The sequence below is a fragment of the Myotis yumanensis genome, unplaced genomic scaffold (genome assembly GCF_028538775.1).
Source record: "Myotis yumanensis isolate MYYU_CA2020_CCGP unplaced genomic scaffold, mMyoYum1.0.hap1 SCAF_6, whole genome shotgun sequence".
In the NCBI taxonomy this organism is placed as follows: domain Eukaryota; kingdom Metazoa; phylum Chordata; class Mammalia; order Chiroptera; family Vespertilionidae; genus Myotis; species Myotis yumanensis.
Genome location: NW_027223757.1, coordinates 66982255 through 67008500, shown reverse-complemented (window position 1 = coordinate 67008500; position 26246 = coordinate 66982255). Strand labels below are relative to the sequence as shown.

General features: G+C 38.6%; 1 protein-coding gene across 5 annotated transcripts in view; it reads left to right on the top strand.

Moving 5' to 3' along the window:
• The first annotated feature begins 20144 nt into the window (after window positions 1–20144).
• The window catches only part of ADGRB3 (adhesion G protein-coupled receptor B3), a 699707-nt gene continuing 693605 nt past the window's right edge, over window positions 20145–26246 (top strand). For 4 of the 5 annotated variants that reach the window (XM_070418316.1, XM_070418315.1, XM_070418314.1 and 1 more), the window contains exons 1-3: window positions 20145–20812; window positions 22213–22383; window positions 23482–24253. In XM_070418316.1, the coding sequence (XP_070274417.1) occupies window positions 23497–24253 (757 nt within the window). In that variant the 5' untranslated portion in view covers window positions 20145–20812; window positions 22213–22383; window positions 23482–23496. The remainder of the gene's footprint in view (window positions 20813–22212; window positions 22384–23481; window positions 24254–26246) is intronic. The other variant, XM_070418313.1, reaches the window with a different exon arrangement.

The following is a 26246-nucleotide window of genomic DNA, read 5'->3' as shown; positions in this document are numbered from 1 at the left end:
TGCAATGAACATAGGGCTTCGTATATTCTTTCAAATTAGTTTTTTGGGTTTCTTCAGATAAATTCCCAGAAGTAGAATCTATGGGTCAGAAGGCAGTTCTATTTTTAACTTTTTGTGGAAACTTCATACTGCTTTCCACAATGGCTGCTCCTACCATCCGTGCACAATGGTTCCCCTTCCTCCACATGCTCACCAACACTTGTTTGTTGCCTTTTTGATGTTAGCCATTCTGACAGGGGTGAGGTGATATTTCAGTGGTTTTAATTTGCATTTTTCTGGTGATTAGTCAAATTGAGCATCTTTTCATATGTCTCTTGGCCAGATTGTATGTCCTCTTTGGAGAAGTGTCTATCCAAGTTCTTTGCCCATTTTTTAATTGGATTGTTTGTTTTTTGGTGTTGAGTATTGTAAGTTCTTTATAAATTCTGGATGTTAATCCCTTATCAGATGTATCATTGATAAATATGTTCTTCCATTCAGTGGATTATCTTCATTTTGTTGATGGTTTCTTTGTTGTGCCAAAACTTTTTAGTTTGATGTAGTTCCATTTGTTTAGTTTTCTTTTGTTTCCCTTGCATGAGAAGATATATATATATATATATATAGAAAATATTGCCATGACAAATGTAAGAACATTATTTTGTTATTCAAGGAAGAATACATTTTTGCATAAATTAAGTGTAGCCTAAATCTTCAGTGTTCATAAAGTCTAAGGTAATGTCCTAGGCCTTCAGACTCACTCACTCACTCACTACCCAACCAGAGCAACTTCCAGTCCTGCAAGCTCTGTTCATGGAAAGTGCCCTACACCATATTTTTGCTGTACATTTTCTGTGTTTAGAAATATATAGGTACACAAATACTTACCATTGTGTCAAAATTGCCTACAGTATTCAGTACAGCAACATGCCATACAGGTTTGTAGCCTATGAGCAATAGGCTATAGTACTATGTAACCTAGGTGTGTAGTAGAATATACCATCTATGATGTTTGCACAGTGATGAAATCCCCTAAGGACACATTTCTGAGATTTTATTCTCATTGTGAGACATGACTGTAATCAGATTTAACAAATGTTAAATTTCTGCAATGTGTCCCATGAATTATTTTATAAAGAAATAAAAAAAAACCTAGCTGGTTTGGCTCAGTGGATAGAGTGTTGGCCTGCAGATTGAAGGGTCCCAGATTCAGTTCCAGCAAGGGCACATGCCCCAGTTGCGGGCTGGATCCTCAGTAGGGGGTGTGCAGGAGGCAGCCAATTAATGATTCTCTCTCATCATTGATGTTTCTGTCTTTCTCTCCCTCTCCTTTCCTCTCTGAAATCAATAAAATACATACATATATATATATATAAACATTCTTCCCACTATTCTTTTATCTATCCTCCTTATCCACAGTTAACTCCTATCCTGACACTGTTGTGTTTATTTCCTGACTGTATTGTTTACTCTTATTATTCTGGGTGCCATATATGATTTTGAAAATTTTAATTTAAATAAATGGTTTCACATTATAGTACCAGTTTTTCTACTTTATTGCTTTGAAATTGGAAAAAAACAATATATATTTTTACATGATTTACTTCATTTTTATTTTTTTCAATTTGACTTTATTGTTGAAAATATTACAGATTTCCCCCCATTGACCCCTTTTAGCTTGTACCCGCCCCCTTCCCCAGACTTCATTACACCATTGTCTGTGTTCATGGGCTATGCATATATGCATATAAATTCTTTGGTTAATCTCTTCACACCCACCCACCCACCCACCCACACCCACCTTCCCTCTGAGATTAGACAGTCTGTTCCATGCTTCTTTGTCTCTGGATCTCTTTTTTTTTCATTAGTTTATTTTTTTCTTTAGATTCCAAATATGAGTGAGATCATGTGATACTTATCTTTCTCTGACAGTCTTATTTTACTTAGCATAACACTTTCCAGGTCCCTCCATGCTGTCTCAAAGGGTAAGAATTCTTCTTTTTTTACTGCTGTGTAGTATTCCATGGTGTAAATGTACCACAGCTTTTTTATCCACTCATCTACTGATGGGCACTTGGGCTGATTTCAGATCTTAGCTATTATAAATTTCACTGCTATGAACATAGGGGTGCATATATTCTTTGTGATTCGTGTTGCAAGTTTCTTAGGATATATTCCTAGAAGAGGGATCCTAGAGTAAAATGGAAGTTGCATATTTAGTTTTTTGAGGAAACGCCATATTGTTTTCCTGGCTGGTATGGCTCAGTGGTTGAGCATTGACCTATGAACCAGGAAATGACAATTTGATTCCCAATCAGGGCACATGCTGAGGCTGCAGGCTCGATCTCCAGTAGGGGGTGGGCAGGAGGCAGCGGATCAATGATTCTAATCATTGATGTGTCTGTCTCTCCCTCTCCCTTCCTCTTTGAAATCAATAAAAATATATTTTAAAATAAAATAAAAATAATTTACATCTTTAAAAAATACATAATTTACTTTATTAGTGCATTTCAAAAAATTTATATATTTTTTCCTTTTTAGTGAATTTATTGGAGTAACTGGTTAATAAAATTATACAGTTTCAAATACACAATTCTACAACCCATCATCCCTAAAATGTATTGTGTGTTTCATTTTTAAAAAATTATGCTATCTACTATTATATATATGATGACACAATTGTGTACATGTACTTAAATGTACTTATGCATAGGCAATAAAGAGGATGATTACAAATACAACTATTATCCTGTTTAGTTCTGAATATTTCCTTCCTCACACTGTTTGCATTTTAATGGACATGTTTCTTATGAAAAAAATCTATAATATGTATATGCAACTTTTAAGAATCACATCCATAAATCAAGGAATATATGCAAATTGTGGTACTTACTCATCTATTAGTGTTCTGTAGGTGGGCGTGGGGTATATAATTTTTAGTCTCTTACAAAGGTGTGATTTATAAGCCAAAGTGATTTAAGCATGTATGAACTCTATATCAACATATCTTAAGTCATAATTTATTTGGAGGAAAAAATAAAAATAGAGCATATTAGTCCACTAAGGAAATAGAGCTATGAATTGGAAGAAAATATTTGAATAAATATAAGCAAGCAATGTGCTAACCTAAAATGTAATTTATATTCAAGAAAAATGACATTAAGAAATCTGACCTTTATAAATAAGGTAGTAAAATTCTTTGAAATTATCAAGTCATGCACAGAGATTGGAATAAGAAAGTCAAATGTGTTTAATCATCATGGTATTTGTTGAAATGATATAGTGAGTTCTATGATAAAAAGCCAGGCATCTATTATTGATACAGCAAAACCTATCACAATGACCAGAGGAGCATTAAGAGCTCAAGTTGTCTAGAAGCAGCTGTTAGAGCAGAGGGCACAGCAGTGCCCTGGAAGTCCAGGATATTTTTATTTGTTTGTTTGGAACTTCAAGTTTGGTGCTTTCTGACTTTATCTTCCATCAACAACCCTTCCCATCCATCCTCCTTGCAGTTCCACATAAACGCTAAGCACATACCTATCTCATGCCTTTGCATTTGGTACTCCCACCATTTGAAACACCTCTGGCTGTCGATATATGACTGATCCACTTCCTCACTAATTTTTGGTCTCTTCTCAAAGAGTAGAGAGATCCTACCTACCCACCTGTAAAAATGGCTGACCCCATCCTCCTGCTTCTTCACTCTCTACTCCTCTCTGAGAGTTTGTTGCTAATCATAGCACTTATCACCCCATGACCTAAACACCTAGGAAGCAGGGAATTTTTCTATTCTGCTCACTGATGTATCTCCAGGACCTAGAATAATACCGGGTGCTCAACCAATATTTTTCAATGAGGTAATGAATATATAAAGCATATTAAAGGAACATGGAATCCTAGATTTCAAACCTATTTGGATCCTATCCTTAGGTCCCACATTAAAATGGCTGTTCTACAAAAATACTTATACTTTCCTATTAATACATCTTCTTTGGCATTTTTAATTATATAATGTAATTTATAGTGCAGTAAAACTATTTAAAATGTTTCCTTAATTTTGTGTCTACTTTCCAGCTACTCTAAAACTATAAAAATTGCATTTTATATTTTCAAGAGGATTTGTAAATATTAAAAACTAGAGGTCCGGTGCATGAAATTTGTGCACTGGAGAGGGGTGTCCCTCGGCCCAGCCTGTACCCTCTCCAATCTGGGACCCCCTCAGGGGGCTCCCAACCACTCGCCTGCCTGCCTGATTGCCCCTAACCTCTCCCCTGCTCACCTGCTGGGCCAATTGCCCCCAACTGCCCTCCCCTTCTGGCCCGGTCGCCCCCATCTGCCCTCCCCTGCAGGTCTGGTCCCCCCCAACTGCCCTCCCCTGCTAACCTGGTCACCCCTAACTGCCCTCCCCTGCTGGCCTGATTGCCTACAACTGCCCTTCTCTGCTGGCCATCTTGTGACCACATGGGGGCAGCCATCTTGTGCAAGGGTGTGATGGTCAATTTGCATATTACCTCTTTATTATATAGGATCTCTTACTCTTATGCTAAGCAAAATAAGCTTATTTTGATCTCACTTATATGCGGGAATCTAATGAACAAAATAAATTGACAAACAAAATAGCTCCCGAGGCATGAAGGTATGGAGCAGACTGACAGATCTCAGAGGGAGGAGGTGGGGGGACAAGAAGAGATTAACTGGCAACTTATATGCATAGCCCATGGACACAGACAATAGTGTGGTGAATGCCTAGGGTGGGTAGGGGCTGGGTGGAGGGGGGCAAAGCAGGGGAAAATAGGGGACATCTGTAATACTATCAACAATAAAAAATAAATTTAAACAAAGACATTATTATCCTGTGTATTTTGGAAAATGTGAAATCAGGTAAAAGAACTTGTTTGGCTGGTACAGCAATAATGAGTTTTCCTCAAATTAGTAGTATTATGAAAGTATATCTCACAAACTTAGTACTTGAGGGGTTGAGTAAACATAATTTTACAGCAAAGAAGGAAAAGAAAATCCAAAATCCCTGAGATATCACCAGTACTATGCATCTCAGTTACTTGCCTAAAATCATTGCAACCAAGGCATGCGTGGCACCCTTGCTGGCTGATGAAGGGGTACTACAGGTTCCCAACAGTGTTGGATTCAGGGCACTGGTTCCCAGGTTGTTTTTACTTCCATTCTAATCTGTGCTTCCTTATCTTTGAGTACCTTGTGGTTTTAATTATGGCTTCCAAATACTTGCATACCCCTGTGGCAAATGTTTCTTAACCTGGTACTGCTGGCACCACAGGACCAGTAAACTGTTTATGGAACATGATACCTGAAGCCTTGGTTTTACCTCTCACATCCTTTTTATTCCTTATAGATTTCAGGTCATTAAGTAGCTGTACACTCAAGTAGCATCTACTCAATCATATACAATAAAAATAGCTTCTAAAGACTTTCCACTGTTAAGACGGGTGTTTCTTGCTAATATTCACATGATGTTAAAAAGAAAATAACTCTAGACTTGGATTCAAAAGAGTTGGATTTTTACTTGAGCAAATCACATGTGCATTGGATTAGATTCATAAATAGGAAACATTAGTCAAACTTTTCCCATTTTAGTTTAGAAATTTATAAATAGGGTTTGACAAACTTTTCTATAAAGGATAGGATAGTAAATATCTTAGATTTTGTGGGCCATACTTCTCTGTCATGACTACTTAACTCTACCCTTAAAGCTGCAAAGCATCCATACACAATATGTAAATGAATGGATATGGCTGTAATCCAATATCATTTTATTTACACAAACAAGTGTCTGGTCAGATTTAGCCCACAGGCCATTGTTTATCAAATCCTGATCTATAAAATAGGAATAATGATGCACAGGGTTAATGTAAGTGATCAAATACATGGGAATGGACTACTTCATGCACTATAAGTTGCTATACTCTCGTGTGATGTTATTATAAATGATTTTATAACCTTACAATATATTCCATGAGATACTTTTATGTTGAAACACTATAATCTGATTTTTCAATACCACAGCTAATAACTTTACGCACTTCCATAAACAGCCTGATTTTCAATTCTGTTTAGTAGTACTGAAGTAAAAAATCCTGGATGCTTAAATCTATCCTTAAGTATAAACTTTTGATGCTTCATCTATGAAGAGTACAGGGCATAAATACATAACTATTTTATTTGGTTAATGAGCATCAACAAAAATGTAAGAGTAAATTATAAGCAAAATAAACGTAAGGATATGTAATATGACACACTTTTTTTTTTCTGTTCTGCCTTGAAGAGAATGTTCTGAAATGGATTTCCATCAAGAGCACTAAGAGATGAAGCTATCCATTTAAATAGATTTTAATTCATTCTAAATTATAATTGAAATACAAAGCACATGAGATGACCACATTAAAGAGTCATTGTTGAGCAAGATGGAGCTTGATGGCAGTTTGCTGTCTGCTTGGGAATGCTGAGCAGAGACAATGGCACTTCTGCTAGGAAATCTGGGAGAGCACATTTTATAGACATCTCTGAGGAGCAATTAAAGTAACTGAATTCAATTAAAAGTTGGCTTGAAATCAAGAGGATATGAACTTAGCCAGGAGAATAGAGCTATGTATTAAATTTTTTTTTGAATCCCTAGACTTGGAGGCAGGGGGTAGAGCATTGTACCAATTCTTTCAGATGCTATCTAAAATGAGATTATGTTATTGCTATAATAACAAATCATTGTAATAAGCAAGGACCTTCAGGAATTATTTCCAGGTCACTACTACAAAAGCTGAATTAAGGAACTTAGTATGAACCTAACCAAAGTATTTAGTTAGAAATCTCTTTTACACCACTTAAATTATTCTCTGGTTTCTGATTATAATTTGTTTGATGGATGCTATATATGCCTTAATCTTCCTATGTAATTCATTGAAAAACCCCTATACTTTTTAAAGTTAACCTTTGGATTTAATTTAATATCGTGATTTATCTATTGTATCTTCTAAATAGAAAAACATACATGCACATACACATATATATGCATATGTGTGTGTGTATGTATGTATGTGTGTGTATATATATATATATATAGAGAGAGAGAGAGAGAGAGAGAGAGTAAACCTATGGAAACTATCCCAAGAAGATTGTCATTCTGTTATAAACATTTAGATGAGTAGATAACAAGGATAACAGATTATCTTCTTTTTCTTAATGTGAAACTTACTACTATGTAATGGTTTACACATCTAGGACCATGTAGACATCTTTATATTTATCTATGAAACACATGCTGATGATTGAGTTTGAATTTGTGGACCCAGTATAAAGGTCTGATTATAGGGTAGACAATAATAAACTATCTAATTTAATAATATATAGAAAATATTAAAATATAAATTATTATAATTAATTGCTGGATATGTTACATTGATAGTGTATATTAAAAATGATGTTGATTACTACTAATAGTAGTAGCAATAAAATATATTGCTCAATACTGTGTGGCATTGAGTACTACTTTCTGTGCTAAGCAATTTTTGCATTTTTTTCACTTTATTAAGCAAGTACTATTATTATGGTTTTTTTAAAACATGTTTTTATTGATTTGAGAGAGAGAGGGAGAGAGAGATAGAAACATCCATGTTGGTCAATTGGCTGCCTCCTGCTGGCCCCCTGCCTGGGATTGAGCCTGCAACTCGGGCATGTGCCCTGACCAGGAATCATACCTGTGACCTCTTGGTGCATGGGTTGGTGCTTAACCACTGGGCAACACTGTCCAGGCACTATCTCCATTTATTTATTTGAGGAAATTGAGTACCTTTGATAATCTTAGAATAGTAATCAGTACTGAGCAGTCCTTATTATTAATCCTATAATAACTCTATAAGGTGAAAATTATTCTCCCCATTTTACTGATGAACAAATGCAGGCTCAGGAGAAGTTAAGTGGTAATACTACACATTAAACCCAATACTCTGGTTTCAAAATTCACTCTCTTGCAAATACAACATTTAAAATAAAATCATCAATATTAATATCAATGTTGATACTGATTTAGCTATAGAATAAAAGATTAAAATTAATTATCTTTATAGCTTGTACCAGAACATTGCTCAGGGAGGAAATGCCTTTGTTTGGAAAAATGCATTGGTGAGTTGTTTGGAGATTAGGCTTGAATACAAGGGTATAGGAACATATAAGATATACTTTTGGTCATTGTTTCTAGAGAGAAAGAGAAGGAATATGGAAGGAAAGAATGTTTATGTAATTAAAATAAAGGGATTTTAGGAATATGAATGTCTAATGTGTAATGTCAATTGTGTGTTGGGTAATTTATGATATAACAGATGTGAAATTGGATTTTTAAAACATTATAATTAAGATTTCAGAAGACATACATAGAAATCTCCTAATGACATGAGATCTATATATCTAGGTAGTTAGCTACCTATCTGATAGAAGATATAACAAAACTCCAGCTAGTTTACTAGCCAGCTGGTGACCTAAACCAGCTGGCTCATTTTCATTACTAAGTGATTCATTCAAGTATTTCCTCTTTATGCACAGGTTTCAAATGTTCTTTTAATCTTATCTGTTAGCTACATCTCATATAAATGTATAACTGATAAAAGCTGAAAATGAAATACCTATGTTTTAAAAGGAGTGCATTAAAATATCAAAATGTCAAAAAGATGATTTTGATCAAATTTTAGGGTTATTGAACCTCAATTCTGGCTTGATTCCATATTCTAACAGACATGAGGAGAATATATAAAGAGGAATGAAACTTATTTTGATACATTATGCTAAATCTGATATGCTATTCAGGTCTCAATATCAACTTTCTTTACCTAAAGGGGATGATTAACTTATTCTAAAACTCCTATTGAATTTAAATGTAAATCCAAATTTCTGTCAACCCCATAGGCATTGATATGAGAATTTGATGTCTTGGTTACATAGTGATTATTTATGGAGACCTAGAAGAGTAAGAATAATTTGTCTCACAATTTGCATAATGTTCTCTTCAAAAGTTTCTATGAGTATTTTTCTCTTTTTGCATTAAAGTAATTTATAACATTTAACATTTTTTAAAAATGAAAATATTTGTTGATGTAACAAATTAACTCTTACACCTAGTAATTGCGTGGAAAGAGTGTTTTAGTAACATGTTTAGTAACCTGTAATAATGACCAAAAGCACCATTTAACACCTTTTAAAAACTACAATAGCTAATAACAGCTAGAGTTTAATCTTTTTTTTTCTGTTGTTTTTTTAAAAATATGTTTTTATTGACTCCCGAGAGAGAAAGGGAGAGGGAGGGAGAGATAGAAACATCAATGATGAAAGAGAATCAAAGATCAGCTGCCTCTTGCATGCCCCCTACTGGGGATCAGCCTGCAACCCGGGCATGTACCTTGATTGGGAATTGAACCTCTTACCTTCTGGTTCATGGGTTGATACTCAACCACTGAACCACACCAGCCAGGCTAGAGTTTAATCTTAAACATTAATTCACATAAACTAAGTTTTCAATGATTATTATAATCTTCTTTTTACTGTAAGCACACAACAGAAATTTAATTTTCCAATTACTTGGGTTTTATTATGGAAGCACTCAATTATACTAACAAAGTCATATTCTCTGAGTGTTTTTCAGAAGGTTATAAGTAGTTTGACATTAACTAAAAATGTTCATCTCATAATAATACTTTACATTTAAAGCCTCTTCCAGAAAACTTTTTCATCACATGTGTTGAAAAAATATGAAACTGTTAAGAGTTAATATGTCTTGATTCCATTCTTATGCAACCCTTGAAAATTAAGATGATCACTATCAAACAATCAAATATTAAAAGTAGATTAAAGATTCCAGTACCTTTTTCTTATATGTAGGATAACTTTAATAGGTAGTTTGATAGTTTATTTCAATTTTCACAGAAATAAAACTAAATTTATATTTTAAATGGTAATATTGTTCCTAAACCATGGACTTATTATTCATTACCCAAATCTGATTATATAAACTTATTCAAAATAATTAAAAATATTTCTGAATGCTGGTTTTATATTTCACTAATAACTTAATGCTATATTCACAAATGAGGACAGATTTATATTTAGATATTTACTGCCTGAATAAAACATAATTCATATCCTATCATACAAGTAATGTTTTTTTAATCCTCACCTGAGGATATAAGAGATTTAGGAGAAAAAGAAATGAGGTTGGTGGGGGTGGGGGTGGGGAGAAAGAGACATTTAAGCGAGAGAAACATTAATCAGTTGCCTCTCATATGCACTCCAACTGCGGATCTTACCCGCAGCCTTTCTGCCTTTCTGTGTATGGAAATGCTCCAACCAACTCAGCCATACCAGGCACAAGTCATGTCTGTTTGTTTGGTTTCTTTTTAAGAATTTAAATGTGTTCAGAATTAATTGATAACCAGTCAGACTCCAAAGTTTATTGAACTCTAGAAAAGAGTTTAATTCAAGTATTTTTCTTTTTGAATTTTATTTTGCTTTTCATAGAAAAATACATATTGCCAAATAAGCTTTAATAATTTTACCTTATTAGCTAAACCATAACACAGAATGGGTATGTATATTGCCTCTTTTTTAACTTTTCTTTCCTAAGTGCTTGGGATATTTGATACAGCAAGTAGCCTCCAGTTTAAAGAAAATGTAAGTGGGTGAGCGATCGTTGCAATATTAGATGTGGAGCTCCTTTTACTTCTCTGTGCTCAGTGCTTATCTCCAGTTTCTTTACCTTGAGATAGAAAACTTTTGTCTCCATCCATATATTCCCAGCGCTTGACTCAGAGCCATATACTATGCTTGTAAACAGGGCTAATAGTTTATTGAGGGCCTTCTCATTTTCTTCACCTATGTTGTCCCTAATCTTCATGACAATCATGTGAAGTAGTATTAACTGAATAATTGATTTCTTTAAAATATTAAGACTCAGATATGAAGTGACTTGCCCATGTCTATCTACACAGTCACTAGGAGGACACGTCAAAACCCAGACTTTCATTTGCCTTAAAGTCTAAACAACAGCACTAACATATTTTGGTTATATTTGTAATGTGGGCCACAATAATCGCCTTTGGATTTGTTTTCAAATATAGGTTATGTGTTGCTGGAACAACAGCGCAATAAACATTCTTCTTAAATGGATGCATTAATAAAATTATATTCATTCTGTGAATGGCCCTCTTTTACTTCTTTGAATTTCATCTATAATTTTCATTATTTAATTTCCAAGTGTACCCATAAATCTCTCAGAGCTTATAAAGTGTTTAATCAGCTCTCTATCCAGGCCCAGATTAGACAGGTCACTAGGGCTTCATGTCATGTATGGATTACCCACACCCAGCAGGTATGATGCTGGTCACAAAGCAGAAAGGTAAACAATACCTCTATCATACCAAGTAAGAGAAGATATGCAGTATAGTATTCTTTTCTTTAAATAATCTAATGTAATGATAAAAACATCTACTCTGGAGAATTGGATGAATAATTATCTCTTTCAGGAATCAAGATTTTTTAAAAATCAAAATAGAAATGATTTTATAAACAGGAAAGAGTAACAGACCATAAAAACCTCGTATCTCAACTCAGCTCTGCCCTCACCTGGCTGGGTAACATTGGACTGGTTACTGTTGATGTCTGTGTCTCAGTGTCCCTATCTGTAAAGAGAGCTTGAACTACCTTGAACTATATATACCATTATGCCCCAAACTTGTCTGATCATAAGAGTCACTAGGGGTCATAGTAAAAATATCAGTCTGGAAAGCCTAGAGAATCTAAATGTTTGAGGGTGAGTCTTAGAAGTTTGTATTTTAATGAACACTCCTATTGACACTGATGATGGTGCAAGTTTCAAAACACAAGCATGCAACAGACTGACCAATCTCAGAGGGAAGGAGTAAGGAGGGGTGGTGGGAAGAGATTAACCAAAGAATTTATATGCATATATGCATAACCCTTGGTCATGGACAATAGTGCAGTGAAGGCCTGGGGAGGGAGCTGGATGGGGAGAAGGGGGTCAATGGAGGGAGAAAGGAGGACATCTGTAATAGTTTCAACAATAAAGATAACTTTTTTAAAAAGCCATAAATGTTTCTAGTGTTGCTTATAGTTATGAAATTACAATTTTATTTTATAGTTCAATGATCAAGTTTTATGCAGAAAAATGCTGAGTGGATAAACCAAATGATTTATCTTTGCCAATATTTATGCTTAATCTAGGTGTGGTTCTCCAGTTTATAAGTTGCTTTCTTGAAGAAAATAAATTTAGCCTCAAATTTTGATGTGTTGTAAGAATATTAAATAGAGAAATGGCCACATAAGGAAAGATAAAACAACAAAAAAGTTCAAATGTGTAATAATAACAGGAAGTCTGAAGAAGATCATGCTGCATTCATGGCACAGAATCTACACTAATAAAAGAGAAACATGCAAATTGGTGTCACTCTGCTATGCCCACCAGCCAATTAGGATGAGTATGCAAATTAACCAAACAAAGATGGCGGTGAATTTGCATATGCAGGCGCGGAGCGAAGACTGAAGATGACTGAAGACTGAAGACTGAGGATGACTGAAGACCGAAGAGGCTTGGCTTCTCCGCTGCTGCTGGAGTGAAGGACTGGGTCCCGGGTGCCGGAGGAAAACCGATGCCGGCAGCCAGGGGATGGAAGGCCTATTGCATGAATCTCTTTATGAAATGGGCCTCTAGTGTTAATAATAATAGGAGACAGAGAGGAAGCAGCATTATTTGATTCCTATTTTGATTTCAGCTTTTACCAAAAAGAGAATGATATTTCACCTTGAAAGTATGGTCCAAAAATATTGGAGTAAAATGATACCCAAGAAATCAAGAAAATATTAAAAGGACCCTTAGCTACTTTATTAAAATGTCCTCTTCTAGAAAAATTGCATTACAGTATAGGTAAAGAAAATATAAATGTTCTCATGAAACCATTTTCAATGATTTTTGAAACAATCTAGAAAGGAAGTAGGCACAGGAAATAAAAACAGTGTTAAATGGTACATATTGACTCAATTGTAAAAGGGAGAAATAATTAATTTCTTGAATCATAATTACATGAATTCAATATTGATCCCTGGAAATTATGGAATAAATTAATGAATAGGTAGGTGGTTCATTAATGTATAGAAACCAAAATGGTGATAAATAGAAACTAGCTTGGGTATACTAAGAATTAACATTGTTAACCTAATGGCTACTGCTATGGATGTTACAAGAGAAAAATTCTGTAGGCATAATGCAAATGCTTCTTATTGTAAGACAATCAAGAAAATGAGTTCGTGTGTCACCTCTGACACGCGTGTCATAGGTTCACCATCACTGTTCTAGTGGTATGTTACTGAACATTTTTAAATCTGATCTATTTAACAGTGTCCACTGGCTTGGATAAGTGCATTAGATATGTAGATACCATTGATTATGGGAAATAATGTTTTAAATTATATAATCCACCAAGAAGATGTTAATAAAGTATGCACCACTTATCACACATTATTTAAAACTAGAGGCCCGATGCATGAAGACTTGTGCAAGAATGGGCCTTCCTTCCCCTGGCTGCTGGCACCGCCTTCACTCTGGCTGGAGCCTCCTTTCCGCCTTTGCTCCAGTCTGGAGCTACCTTTCTGCCTTCCCACGCTGCCCAGAGACCTGGAGCATTGTTGCCATGGTGACGATGCAAGCATCCCGCCCGCCCTGGCAGCTCAGCACCTGTGTATGCAAATTAACCCACCATCTTTGTTGGGTTAATTTACATACTCACTCCTGATTGGCTGGTGTGGTCAATTTGCATCTTTCTCTTTTATTAGTGTAGATACCTTCCATTGAGAGATAGGATCACCTCAAAGAACTAGAAACATTCTTCCTGATCACCTCCTCCTCTTCCACAGACATCTTGAATCTGGGCAAGCTTAGGGACAATTTGACAAACAGAATAATGTTATATGTGATGCTGTGCCATTTCCAGACAGAGGCCTTAAGAAACTGACAGATTTCTTTTCCTGTACATTGGAATTCTGACTCATGGAAGACAGCTGCAATGTCATGTGGAAGACCAAGCCGCCTTATGGAGAGGCCCATGTGAAGAGGTACTTAGACCTTCTGCCAGCAGCTTCTGCCCAGCCTCCCCAGCCAACAGTGAGCACCAAATGTCAGTCATATGAGTAAACCATCTTGGAAGTGAATTCTCTAGATGCAGTTGAACTATAGATCCCAGCTGGCATTCCAAGACTCAGAGGCAGCCTTCCAATCAGCAGTCCCCTCTTAGATTACTTATTCATGAGAAAACAAATGCTCTTTATTATTTTAAGTTATTATATTCATCTTCCCTTCCTTCCCCCACACACACTTAAGATAAAAAATTCAAGTGAATCAATCAGTCAAAATATTGTAACTATCACTTTAATATGAACTAGCAGTATGCAGATTCACTAACAGATACCATTATCCAAATTTAGTCATTCTTGCTATATGTAACCATTGACAAATTCTATTGATTATACCCCCAAATATCTTTTAGATACTTTTCTCCATCTCCACTAATGCCACCATTGTCACTTTTGTAATAGCCTCCTAACTTGTTTCCTCACATCGATTCTTACCTCTCTGAAATTGCTCCTTACACTTAAGTGAGACTGAACTGTTAAAAATGTAAATCTGAGTTAGTTACTTCCCTATTTACAATCTTTCAGTCAATATTGCTATCAGGATAAAGACACACAGATTTGTATCCTAATCTTCATCAATTGCCACTGACACCTTTGTTCTTTCCCCTCACCTTTACTTTGTTTCTCTAGACTGCATTCCTTCCCTCCTGCCTCAGTATCTGCACACTCTGTCCCCCTTGCCTGGAATGATTAGTCATCTCTCAATGTCCTTCAGATCTCTGACCAAATGGTGAATGTTCTCTGATCTCTCACACCAATCATATGCCCCTCACCCACCACCCACAATCCACACTTCCTAGCTTTTGCCTCTGAGAAATTTATGTATATACAATTTATAATTAAGCAGTGGCTAGCTGTGTATTAAATTTCTCTACCAATAGAGACAATCATCACAAGTGAAGGGACTATACTTTCCACTTCTGTTTCCCAAACATCTTACAGCATGTCTTTTATTGAGTATGTGTTTTTAATGATGTGTTAAATACATCAATTCTACATTAATTTCAGGGAGTTGAAAGAAAGCCTTTTTCTCCTCATATGGAAGATTCTGAGGTATTCATCTTTGTAACTACAGGGTTTGGCTAAGAAGATGCCCAGTAAACATTTATTAACTTGAACCAGACAAATAGATTTATTGTATCTACACTGAAAATTTTAAATCTAAAGTATTTTTAAAATTATAACATCAATGAACTGTGAAAAGCTGAGATAATTTCAATGGAAAGTAGCCCTAAAGATGGAGAATCTAGAGACCATGTCACATGAGAAACAAATGAGGAAAACAAAGTGCTTGGTCCAGGAAAAAGAGAAGTCTAGCTGAATTGTGATACAAATAATATGATATATATATATTTAAAATAGATATTATTTCAATGGGCATAACCAATTACAACCTGTGGAATTTAATATGTTGCCAATTGTAATGGACTCACTCACTAAATATCTATTAAGCACTTACCATGTGCCATTCGCTATGTTAGACAAGAGTATACAGGGTGGGGTAAACATAGGTTTACAATTGGTCATATGGAAAAAATATAATAATAAATAATGCAAGAATAAATTCTGTGTTTTGCATATTCATAACTGTAAATCTACTTTTGCCCCACCCTATATAATTATGGAGCTTATGGAGTAAGGAGGAAAATAGATAAAGAACATTAAGTAATTAAAAATGACAAAATATTACAAAACAGGTAAATGAATGCCTTGAGAGAAGGTATAAGGAGAGACACCATAGATTGGGTGGTTGAGAAATAAAAAGTCTTCTCTGAAGAGAGGATTTTGAAGATGAAGCCTGAGGGATGCGAGCAGGACAGGTCAATAAGTTATCCCAACAGCAAGAGAAGGAAAGTTCACTACTTATACAGGAAGGCTGGAAGGGGAGACATTTCTTTGAGACACAGAGAGAAGATTAATGTAGTTTAGGCATCATAAGTAAGCAGAAGTGTGGCTCAGGCTGAAAGAGAAATAAGAGTCAAATGATGTAGGGCACCTTGGGCCATGATTAAGGGTTTGGATTTATTGGATATGCCATGAGAAGTAACTAGGGTTTTAAAAAGTTTTCAGCATGTTTTCTTTTAAAGAACACATTTTATTTTTCTTTATTTTTTTGCCTTGAGCATAATTGATTGGGGATAATTAACAAAAATATTTGACACCAAAACTACAAGCTTTGGAACTTTGGAAAACAAAGATGGCAGTGAAAAGGGAAATAATTGGTTAGATTTGAAATATATGTGTTTGAGGTGTGTTATGGGCTGAATTCTGCCCCCGCCCCTAAATTCAGATGTCAAATCTCTGCCAGTATTTCAAAATGTGACTGTCTTTGGGGATAATTAACAAAAATATTTGACACCAAAACTACAAGCTTTGGAACTTTGGAAAACAAAGATGGCAGTGAAAAGGGAAATAATTGGTTAGATTTGAAATATATGTGTTTGAGATGTGTTATGGGTTGAATTCTGCCCCCGCCCCTAAATTCAGATGTCAAATCTCTGCCAGTATTTCAAAATGTGACTGTCTTTGCAGGTAAGGGTCTTTAAAGGGGTATTTAAGTGAAAAAGAGGTCACCAATCCAATCTGACTGATGTTTATAAGAAAAATTGGGACATATAGAAAGACATCAGGGGTACATACGCTTGGAAGGACCACCAATCAGAGACAAGAAGAACACTGGTTTCTCAATAGTCCTTTTGAAAGGTGGCCAGGAAATGTAAATGAAAATTAGTTTATACAATTAATCTGGCAATTTTGGAGTGAGAATACTTTATTGAAGATATGAAACAATGCACTGAAACCATTTTCCCAAATAATTATATGTTGTATAACAACTGAAATACATGAGTATGTATTAAATATGTGTTTGTGTATATATACACATATATATGTTTGTATATACACACACACTAGAGGGGCCTGGTGCACAAATTCATGCACAGGTGGGGAGGTGGGGTCTGGCTGGCCCCGCCCCTATTGGGGTGGGGGGGCTGGTTGGGGGCAGGGTTGGCTGGGGAGGGGTGGTGGGTGGTTGGCTGGCTGGCCCCGTACCCTGGTCGAACTCCCAGTGGAACTCCCAGTCAAGGGGACAATTTGCATATTAGCCTTTTATTATATAGGCTATACATTTTGTGTATATGTAAAATATGTGTGCATGTATTTACATATAGACATATAAACAGACACACACACACACACACACACACACACGGACTTGTGAAGAGGCCAATGAAGGTTGATGATTTTAATTTGAAATGGTAATTTTAAAATGTATTAGAGTATAAAAACCAAATCAAGCTCGATAAGTGGAAAGGACACAGAAAGCCTACAGTGTGTACATTGTTGCTCTTTTTTGCTGTTGGGTCAATATTGCCAGTGGCTGCTTTCAGGTGGAACCTAGTGCAGACGTGAGTCAGGGTGGCTCTTCCTTGTTTCGACTTTGGATTGTGCTGTGGTCAGGGTCCAGAGACCAGATTTTCCCTCTATGGTTCTTACTGTGATTCTTGATTATGAGCCCCTGAGGAAGTCAGACCAGGCTGGGGTTACTGGGGACCATGTTCTGCTTGGCATATTTATCATCCACAAATCAGCTGCTATAAATATACCTCAGCAGGATCATCATCAGGCCGGCTCAGTAGCCTGCAATTTATGAAGGTTATGGGAAACAGTGTGAAGGGTGAAGTGCTTTATTAAGGGTGGCTTTCTCTCCGACCCAGCCCTGTATTCTACATGAATATAAATGACCCTGGGAGTGAGTGATCCTTTCCATTTAGGATTAAGGCATTTTAAACTGTCCCTTTCGGCTGTAATTCTTATGTCACTGTGTCATGACTTTAAGATTTTTCTAGGAAACATCAAAATCACAGTGTTCAAAGATAACGTGAGAAACCACTAGATGTGAAATAAAAGTATATCTAAACCTCACATAGTGTCCTCTTCTTTGTATGTACAAATCATGAAAAATATCCTCCTTTCGTCCAGTTTTTTTTACATGTCATTAAATGTCTTTATTTTTTGCTCTTGGCAAAATTACAGAACTGACCAAAATGTCTTGCAAATATCATAATTACAATCTCCGTGGGAATTGATATAAATGAAATGTTTCCCTTTTGTGGTGCTTAACAATGTTTGTTTTTAAAGGAAAATATGTTTGCTTAAGACACAATGTTTTGAATTATGCCTGGACATAAATCTTACTTTCCTTTCACACTCCTTTAAGTGCATAAAAAAATATTGTAATGAACTAAAAACGACACAAAACCAAAACGCCACCCAGGCTGCTCTCTCAGCAGTGAATTTTCCTGGAACATGGTTAAAGCCTGCTGGATGGGGAAATGATTAACTGTTTCCTTTATGGGGTGTTATTCTGAACACTTGTCCTAGAAAAGAAAGCCTTGAAGAGGGTCACCCTATTCATATTTATTAAAAAGTAAAGGGCCAATTTTAATATTTCTGACCACTTGTGTGAATAAAAGGTCATTGACACTTTCCTGTTTTCACTATAATCCTGTTTTAAAAATGATGTTCTTGGCTATCTAATCGCCCCAGCAGAGTAACAACAAGAGGAAGAAAAATGCAGAAAAAGTAAGGAGAGGAAGAGATGGAAAATTGTTTTATTCAACTTCACCTGCCGCTCAAGCCACTCACCCTTAGGAAGACTCCAGCACTTTACTATGTGAATTACCCATTATGGTCCACCCACCATATCACGGGAGCCATTGAGTACTTGTTTTGCAAGCCACCAACTGCGTTTATGAGCGGAGACATACGTAACCAGTAGGTGAATGACCTTTGGCAGCATGTATCTGAAGCTACATCATCAAATACTTGTCAGCCGGCTAACTGTCCAGGGGGCTAAAGAAATAAATAAATGAAGGCGGGGACATTCATCTCTTTTCTCCTGCTAAATCAAGAATCTGGTAGCTTCTCCCCCACCCCTTCCCTTGTTTCTTCCCACCCCTGTCCCCAAACCTGTTACTAGGGAAACTTGAAAAAGAATTAGCTAGGTTAAGAAAACAAAAGTTTAAACCCCACAACCACGATCCCATTGCCATGCAGAAAGCAATGCGAGATGCCCAACCTCTGTCGCTGCACCGCGGTCCGGACAAAGCCTGTATCTAGCCAGAACAAATAAGATGTTAATTGCAGCCTCGCTGAGCAAAACTAGTATTGTTCCACCCGGAGACACACACACAGCAGGTCCGGCGCTGAGCTGTGCCCCCTCCGCTGTGGACGACCAAGTCCTCTGAACCCCTCGGAACCCTGGTGCTGAAATGACAGCTCTTCGCCAGCGACAGGTTCGCGCTGAAACGGAAAGATCAAGTCCAGTATTTACTTCCCAGCACGCAAGAGTTGCCTCCCCGTCGTCGGCACCCCTTTGCCTGGCCTCCCACTGAGTTTCTCTTACAGTGGGTCGTCGCCAGCCCCAACGGTGGGAACTGAGGTTGCCAAAACCTCCCAGACGCAGAAAACACCGCTTTCGGGATGTGCTTGGTTTTGAGTAGCCGTGACGTGCAAGCGCACCGCAGCCCCGGCTGAAGCTCCGCGGAGACCCCCCTCCCTGCCGCCGCTCCCCCTCTTCTCCTTCCCCCCTGTCTCCCCCCCCTCCCCTTCACCGCTGCTCCGCTCGCTTTCTCTCGCTCAGACACCCGCCCGCGCATTCAGGAGGCGCAACTCCGGAAGGCGCAGCGGCCGCGCAGCGAGCTTGGAGACTGGCCCGCCGCCGCCGGGCGAACAGCTCGGTGCGGGCGCGGGGCGCTCGGGGACGCGCGCGCCTACGAGCACGCGGGAGGCCGGCGGGCGCGCGCGCGCCCCGGGGACGCGCGCACCCCCTCCCTGAGCGCGCGCCCCGGGGAGAGCGAGCGCCGCGCGCCGGCGCGCACACGCGAGACAGCTTTACTATTGCGCCTCCGTCCTCGCTGGGCATTCAAACAGCTTTCCGACATCACCAGCCAAGGATTTTTTTTCCACCCCCTCTCCCGAGTCGCCGTCGGTCCAGCAGTACCTGCGGGGCGGGGGGAGGAGGAGGAGGGAGGACTAAGCGGAAAGAGGAAAAGGCAAAAGCTTCAGCCTTCCGATCCGACCACGAATACTCCTGTCATAAACCCACCGCCCCAACAAATCCGCCTGAGCAGCCGCCGCCGCCGCCGCCGCCGGCCACTTCTCGTCTCAGCGCTCTCTTTGCTTCTTGGCTTATCGATTTGTTGAGTGTGTAGATTTGGTAAAACAAATCCTCGCTCTTCAGCCACTTGCATTTTTTTTTTTAATTGTTTGTTTTCTTAAGAGTCTCTCTTCGGGGGGCCACCCTCCGCCCCCGGCCCTCGGTTGGATACGGCGTCAAGCTCGAGGGTCCTGGAGGCGTTTTTCTCCCCCACCCGGGCCCCTTATTGATTTTCTCCCCCATGTTTTGGTTCTCATATGTGTGCATTTAAAATATATATATATATATGTGTGTATATATATATATATATATATGTAAATCCTGATTTTTGAAGCTGAGCCGGGGAAAATGGGCAACGGTGATTGGGACCGAAGGGGAGTCTCTCGGTCAGTGTTGCTGGGACGCGTGCCTGTGCTGGTGTCTTAGAGCAAGAGCCTCCCTGAGCTTTCGGAGTGGAAGGTAAGGAAGGGGGTCCCGGGGTCACCTTCCGTCTGCCGGGGGTCGCCACCGAGGAGCTTTGGGCTAGGTGTTTGCGGAGGGAGGACGAGGAAAGGAAAGGCTGTTGCTGGCGGATAGAGGGGCTGGGAGCAAACCCGACTGTCTGCATTCACTTAAACGCCGCAGTTGAAAAGTTAGGGAAGTCTGGTTTTCCAGAGATGAGCTGGGTGGGAAGGAAGAGGCAGGGGGACCTGGAAAAATCTGACAATTAGTTGTGTGCGATGAGGGTAATTTTACGAGGAGAAATTTTAGGTTAAAAAGCAAGTTAAGGGGAAGCAGCGGGTCTTGGACTGGGGAAAATTTCAGTGGAGTGATGGCGCCGTCTATGTTCGACTAAACTAAAGTGTCACCCAGAAAATCAGTTTTGAGAATAGCTAAACTAAACGCCGGTTCGCTTCTCAGTAGGGAATAAATAAATAAATAAACAGCATCCTTGAGACCTCGGTGGCCAGCCCTTAGACACCTTCCACGCCAGTCTTTCATTTTTAGAAGAGGGGAATACAATTGTTTGAACTGGCTCTGCAGTCGGGGGTTGGGGGGGGGGGGGGCGGTGGCAGCAGAATACAGTTATTCATTTTTTATTATCTAGAATCAAACAAGACTTCGCAACCAAGGCTTAATGGTTTTAAAAAAGAGCAGTATGCGGGGACTCTCTTGAGCAGGCTTGAAAGTGAAATCAGAGCTATTTCCTCACTCTAATCCTTGATGAGCACAGCACTGCAGACATTCATTGCCAAATAAATGGAAGCAAAAGTACTGGCTTTCATTAGGGAAAAAAGTACGACCTCTTTTCGAGTTACCGATTATAAAATGAAGCCCCCTTTCATGGATGAAATTCCTAATTTAGACACTTATTGTCACATTGGCTCTCAACGCCTACACTCTATCCTGAAGAACACTGCGCAGACCTGCATTGCCTGCAAAGTGCTACAGCAAAAAAAGGAGGAAATTATTTCCAGAATGTCCTACAACTTTCCCTATTTTTTTAAACCTTTAAATGCACATTGGCTTTATTTTCTCAAGAAGAAAATGCATTATTCATTGAGCTGTATGCTTGAAACAGAGAACACTGTTTTGATAGTCCCAGCAGTTCTGGTGTTATTTTAAAACTGCTGCTATATAGAGATTTAAAGTTGGGGCTGTTTATGCCCATATCAAGACATAGAATTTGAATTATGATCTGGACAATGCAGATCTTTCTTCAGGGACTTCGGTCACTGGATTTTGTGTGCATGTGTTAGTGTGTGTTATGCAATGGGAAGGAAGAGGGTTGTATCCTTTGGTTCAGAGAGGATAACCCAGGCAAAGACATGAAAACTCTTTAACTATCTATATCTCTGTATGTCTGTCTCTGTTTACAGAAGTGGAAGAGATTGCAGCCTAAAGACTTTTAAAATTAACTTGGCATCACTTTTCTCAGCTCAAAGGCTAAACAAAAAAAAAAAAGCAGTGTCATTTATTCTAAGAAATAACTTCTTAAAGGTTAAAGCTGAAAAAAAATCCAAGTTATTTTTGGATAACAACTTACAGAGGTAAATATAACCAAGGATTACTCTATTATGCAAGATCAATTTTTTTTAAAGGAAGAGGAGCTCTGGAGCTGTTATTGGAAAGGGAGCAATTCTGTAATTGAAATCTGTAAGAAAGAAAATTCTGTCTCTTATCTTCCATGTGTAAATCTTAAATTACAGTAGATAACCATAGATAAAATAGCCTGAATTTAAAAAAACAAATTAAAAGACTGAAGCCAGCTCAATTAGGGTGTTTCTGGGATTTTTCTCACTGACATCACCTTTCAATACAGATACTAATACAGTGATCCACTTTATATATCCCAAGAGGGCATGTCACATTGAAATGACTGCTTTAAATTCTGGTTCTCAGTGGTGTGATGTCAAACAAGTCTTCCCTGTGTAGGTAGCCACCTATGCCCTTTCTCAGATGATGTTTTTAAAATTCTGTTAATCCACATGAATGCCGATGTTTTTGCACAGGAATTTCTCATCATTTCCCACCGTGGCCCCTGCAAAGATATGTAGGGACATTTAGGAGAATATGCAACAAATTATCATTTGTGCTTTTAAAATTGTGGCTCTCATTTACCATAATTACTTTAACATTTAAGAGAAAAGAAATGTGATGACAGCTGTTCCCAGATTATCAGATTAGATTTTGTATGATGATGTTTACTGCAGGCAGAAGGCTGAGGGAGAGAAAAGGTTGTATAGGTTGCTTAAAAATATTTTTAAAAATTGACATTTAGGGTAAACTATTTAAAAAGTCAATTTGTGATGTTTTTCCTCTTTTTTCAATAGAATTATAATGCACTTGGAGTAAATCCTGGTAGATAAATTAGGGCATTCCTATTAATCTATTAAGTATTTTTAAATTGAACGTAGAGAATTTGGCTATTGTGAATGACCACTTGAGGGCGCTGTTCACACAGCAACAGATAATTTCCTGGCTTTATAAAATAAAAATTACCTGTCCTTCTTTTAAAAAGGGTTTTTCTTTTCTTTTTATTTTCTAACTGAAATCTTGAAAGCAGCTGGCTGTAATATTGGAGGAGTTTCTTTTTTCAATGCATGTAGACTCCTACTTGCATTTTACTTTCATTGCCATTTTTACAGGCCAAATGACATAGGATGAAGGCTGTTCGTAACCTGCTGATTTATATATTTTCCACCTATCTCCTGGTTATGTTTGGATTTAATGCTGCCCAAGACTTCTGGTGTTCAACTTTGGTGAAGGGTGTCATTTATGGATCGTATTCTGTAAGTGAAATGTTTCCCAAAAACTTTACAAACTGCACTTGGACACTGGAAAATCCAGATCCAACCAAATATAGCATTTACCTGAAATTTTCCAAAAAGGACCTTAGCTGCTCTAACTTTTCCCTCCTGGCTTATCAGTTTGATCATTTTTCTCATGAAAAAATAAAGGATCTTTTAAGAAAGAATCAATCTATAATGCAACTCTGCGATTCCAGGAATGCTTTCGTTTTTCTACAATATGATAAAAATTTTATTCAAATTCGTCGGGTATTTCCAACTGACTTCCCAGGATTACAGAAAAAAGGGGAAGAAGAACAGAAATCTTTTTTTGAGTTTTTGGTATTGAACAAGGTGAGCCCAAGCCAGTTTGGTTGCCATGTATTATGCACTTGGTTGGAGAGCTGCTTAAAATCAGAAAATGGGAGAACAGAAGCATGTGGGATCATGTATACAAAATGCACCTGCCCTCAGCATCTGGGAGAGTGGGGGATCGACGACCAGTCGCTGGTTTTATTAAATAACGTGGTGTTACCCTTGAATGAGCAGACCGAGGGCTGCCTGACCCAAGAGCTGCAAACCACCCAGGTCTGCAATCTTACCAGAGAGGCCAAGCGACCGCCCAAAGAAGGTAAGTGCCCAGAAGAGAGGGGGAGATGGGGGGAGGGGGAGGGGCGTCCGGGGATGGAGTGAAAACCTGCTGTTCCAACACGTGGGCCTAAGTGTTGCTCCTTTAACACTGTCATCTTTGGATTCATTTGATGCGTGATCTTTACTGATAAAGGTCTCTTAGCCTAGTCTTAGGTTTCAAAATTTTAAGAGACGGGCGGCGAGGATGGGATAGATCTCAGCCACATGCCCCAGGAAGTGCGGGTGGAATATTCCTGAGAAAGGATGGGAAAACGCGCAGACAACTTGCGCTGGAGATTGGTGAGCAGGGTTAGGCTGCAGCCCCTTGGGGAAACCTACACACACAGACTCACACATGACACCTGTAAAAGGGATTTGTAGCCAGTGTTCTCCCTGGTCCCTTTCATCCCTGAAAAAGTCCCTTCACTTCCTCTCTCCTCTCCTCTCTCTAGCCCTCTTCTTACCCATGACCCTTTTCCAGCCATGGGGCTCAGGACTAAAAGGTGACACAAAGTCAATAGCAAGTTGGTACATGTGACAAGGGTGCTCCTCAACCCTACAGGTCCGCGACGTTCGGATGCTTCGCACAATAAATCCTGCTTGCGCTGGGTCTTTTAGGGGTCAGGAGAGCCCCGCTGGAAGAGACAACTCTGGGGTCCCCAGGCTGTGAAGCCGCGTGCGGGCGGGGGAGAAGGGCGGAATGGAAACACAGGCCGACCCTCCCTCTAAGACCTGCTATCCCTGCTGCGTGATTTTTGCTTTTCTTGGTCCCCTGTTGATACAAAAGAGGAGAGAGGGAGCTCCTCCGAGATGAGCTAGTAGATGGAGAAAACAGTGCAACGGAAATGCGGAGGAGGAAGAAGAAAGTACAGGAGTGATTTATAGCTTTCACCCAGTCCCCGGTGGGGGAGCTACCAGAGGATGTGAGATTGTGGATTATGTTTAATACTGCAAGAAAGGGACATATTTTGAGAAAACCAGTTTCCTGTTTGGATGGTTAATGGATGCGTTCCATTTGTTCCGGGACACGGCTGATACAGACTCGTTCTCGCTCCCCAACCCTGCAAAAAGGGAGTGTGTTGATTGCTTATGCAGGGAATGTTTTCTGATCGCCACAAAGATCCCTGTCTGTGGCAAGGGACAGCCAAGCTCCAGTGCCTCTTTCCTTACCCTCCCCCAACAGAAGTTGTCTTTGTGGCCAATATAAAATTGACACGTTGTTGGAGAATTTTATTGACGGGTAGCCAAGGCGTTGTAAGGGGAGAGGGAAAGAGAGAAGGGTTTAACTAGCTAACTGCGTTTTCTCTGCGGAAAGCAGTTTGGGGGATGGGAATTCCGGGAGAGCCGCGGTACAAGGGGGAAAAGATGTTAGAAGATAAATGCAGACTAATGGCAATGGGAGAGGGGTGAAAAGCCTTTACGATTTCTACAGGTCAGTGTTTCACTAACAGCTGTGACTGAGGAAAACAAAGTGGTTTTAAATTACAGGAGTTCTTTTCTCCAGTAAAAATCCCCAAGAAGCACTTGCAACTGCAGGGATGGTATTTAACACCATTTAAAACTAATTAGTGTCCCCTAGAATAAGAAGCTACAGTACACACAGAAAATGCAATGTTACAGGCTGGCTAATAAGACAATTAGCCCCAGAAACTAGTTTTTATTTATTTGTTCTATTATTGCTTGAATACAATTTAGCAAACTTGTTTCTCCAATGAGTGAAATTCTACCATCAGACTTACAGCCGCTGGCAGTAGAAAGTGAATCCAGTTTCCCAGCCGTTTTTTTTGCGGATGGTAGCAAGTGACTTGAGCAAAGTTGTGCGCGCATGAAGCATGATTCTCAATGTTTTTGTTGGACATGATCATGAGATCTGGGTTAAGAGAGTGCTGGGATTTTTAGAAGTTGAACAGGGCAGACATTTGTTTTGTAAATGACTAAGACAGGGTGATTTTAGACCTTAGATGTATAAATCATGTGGGAGAATGTATATAACT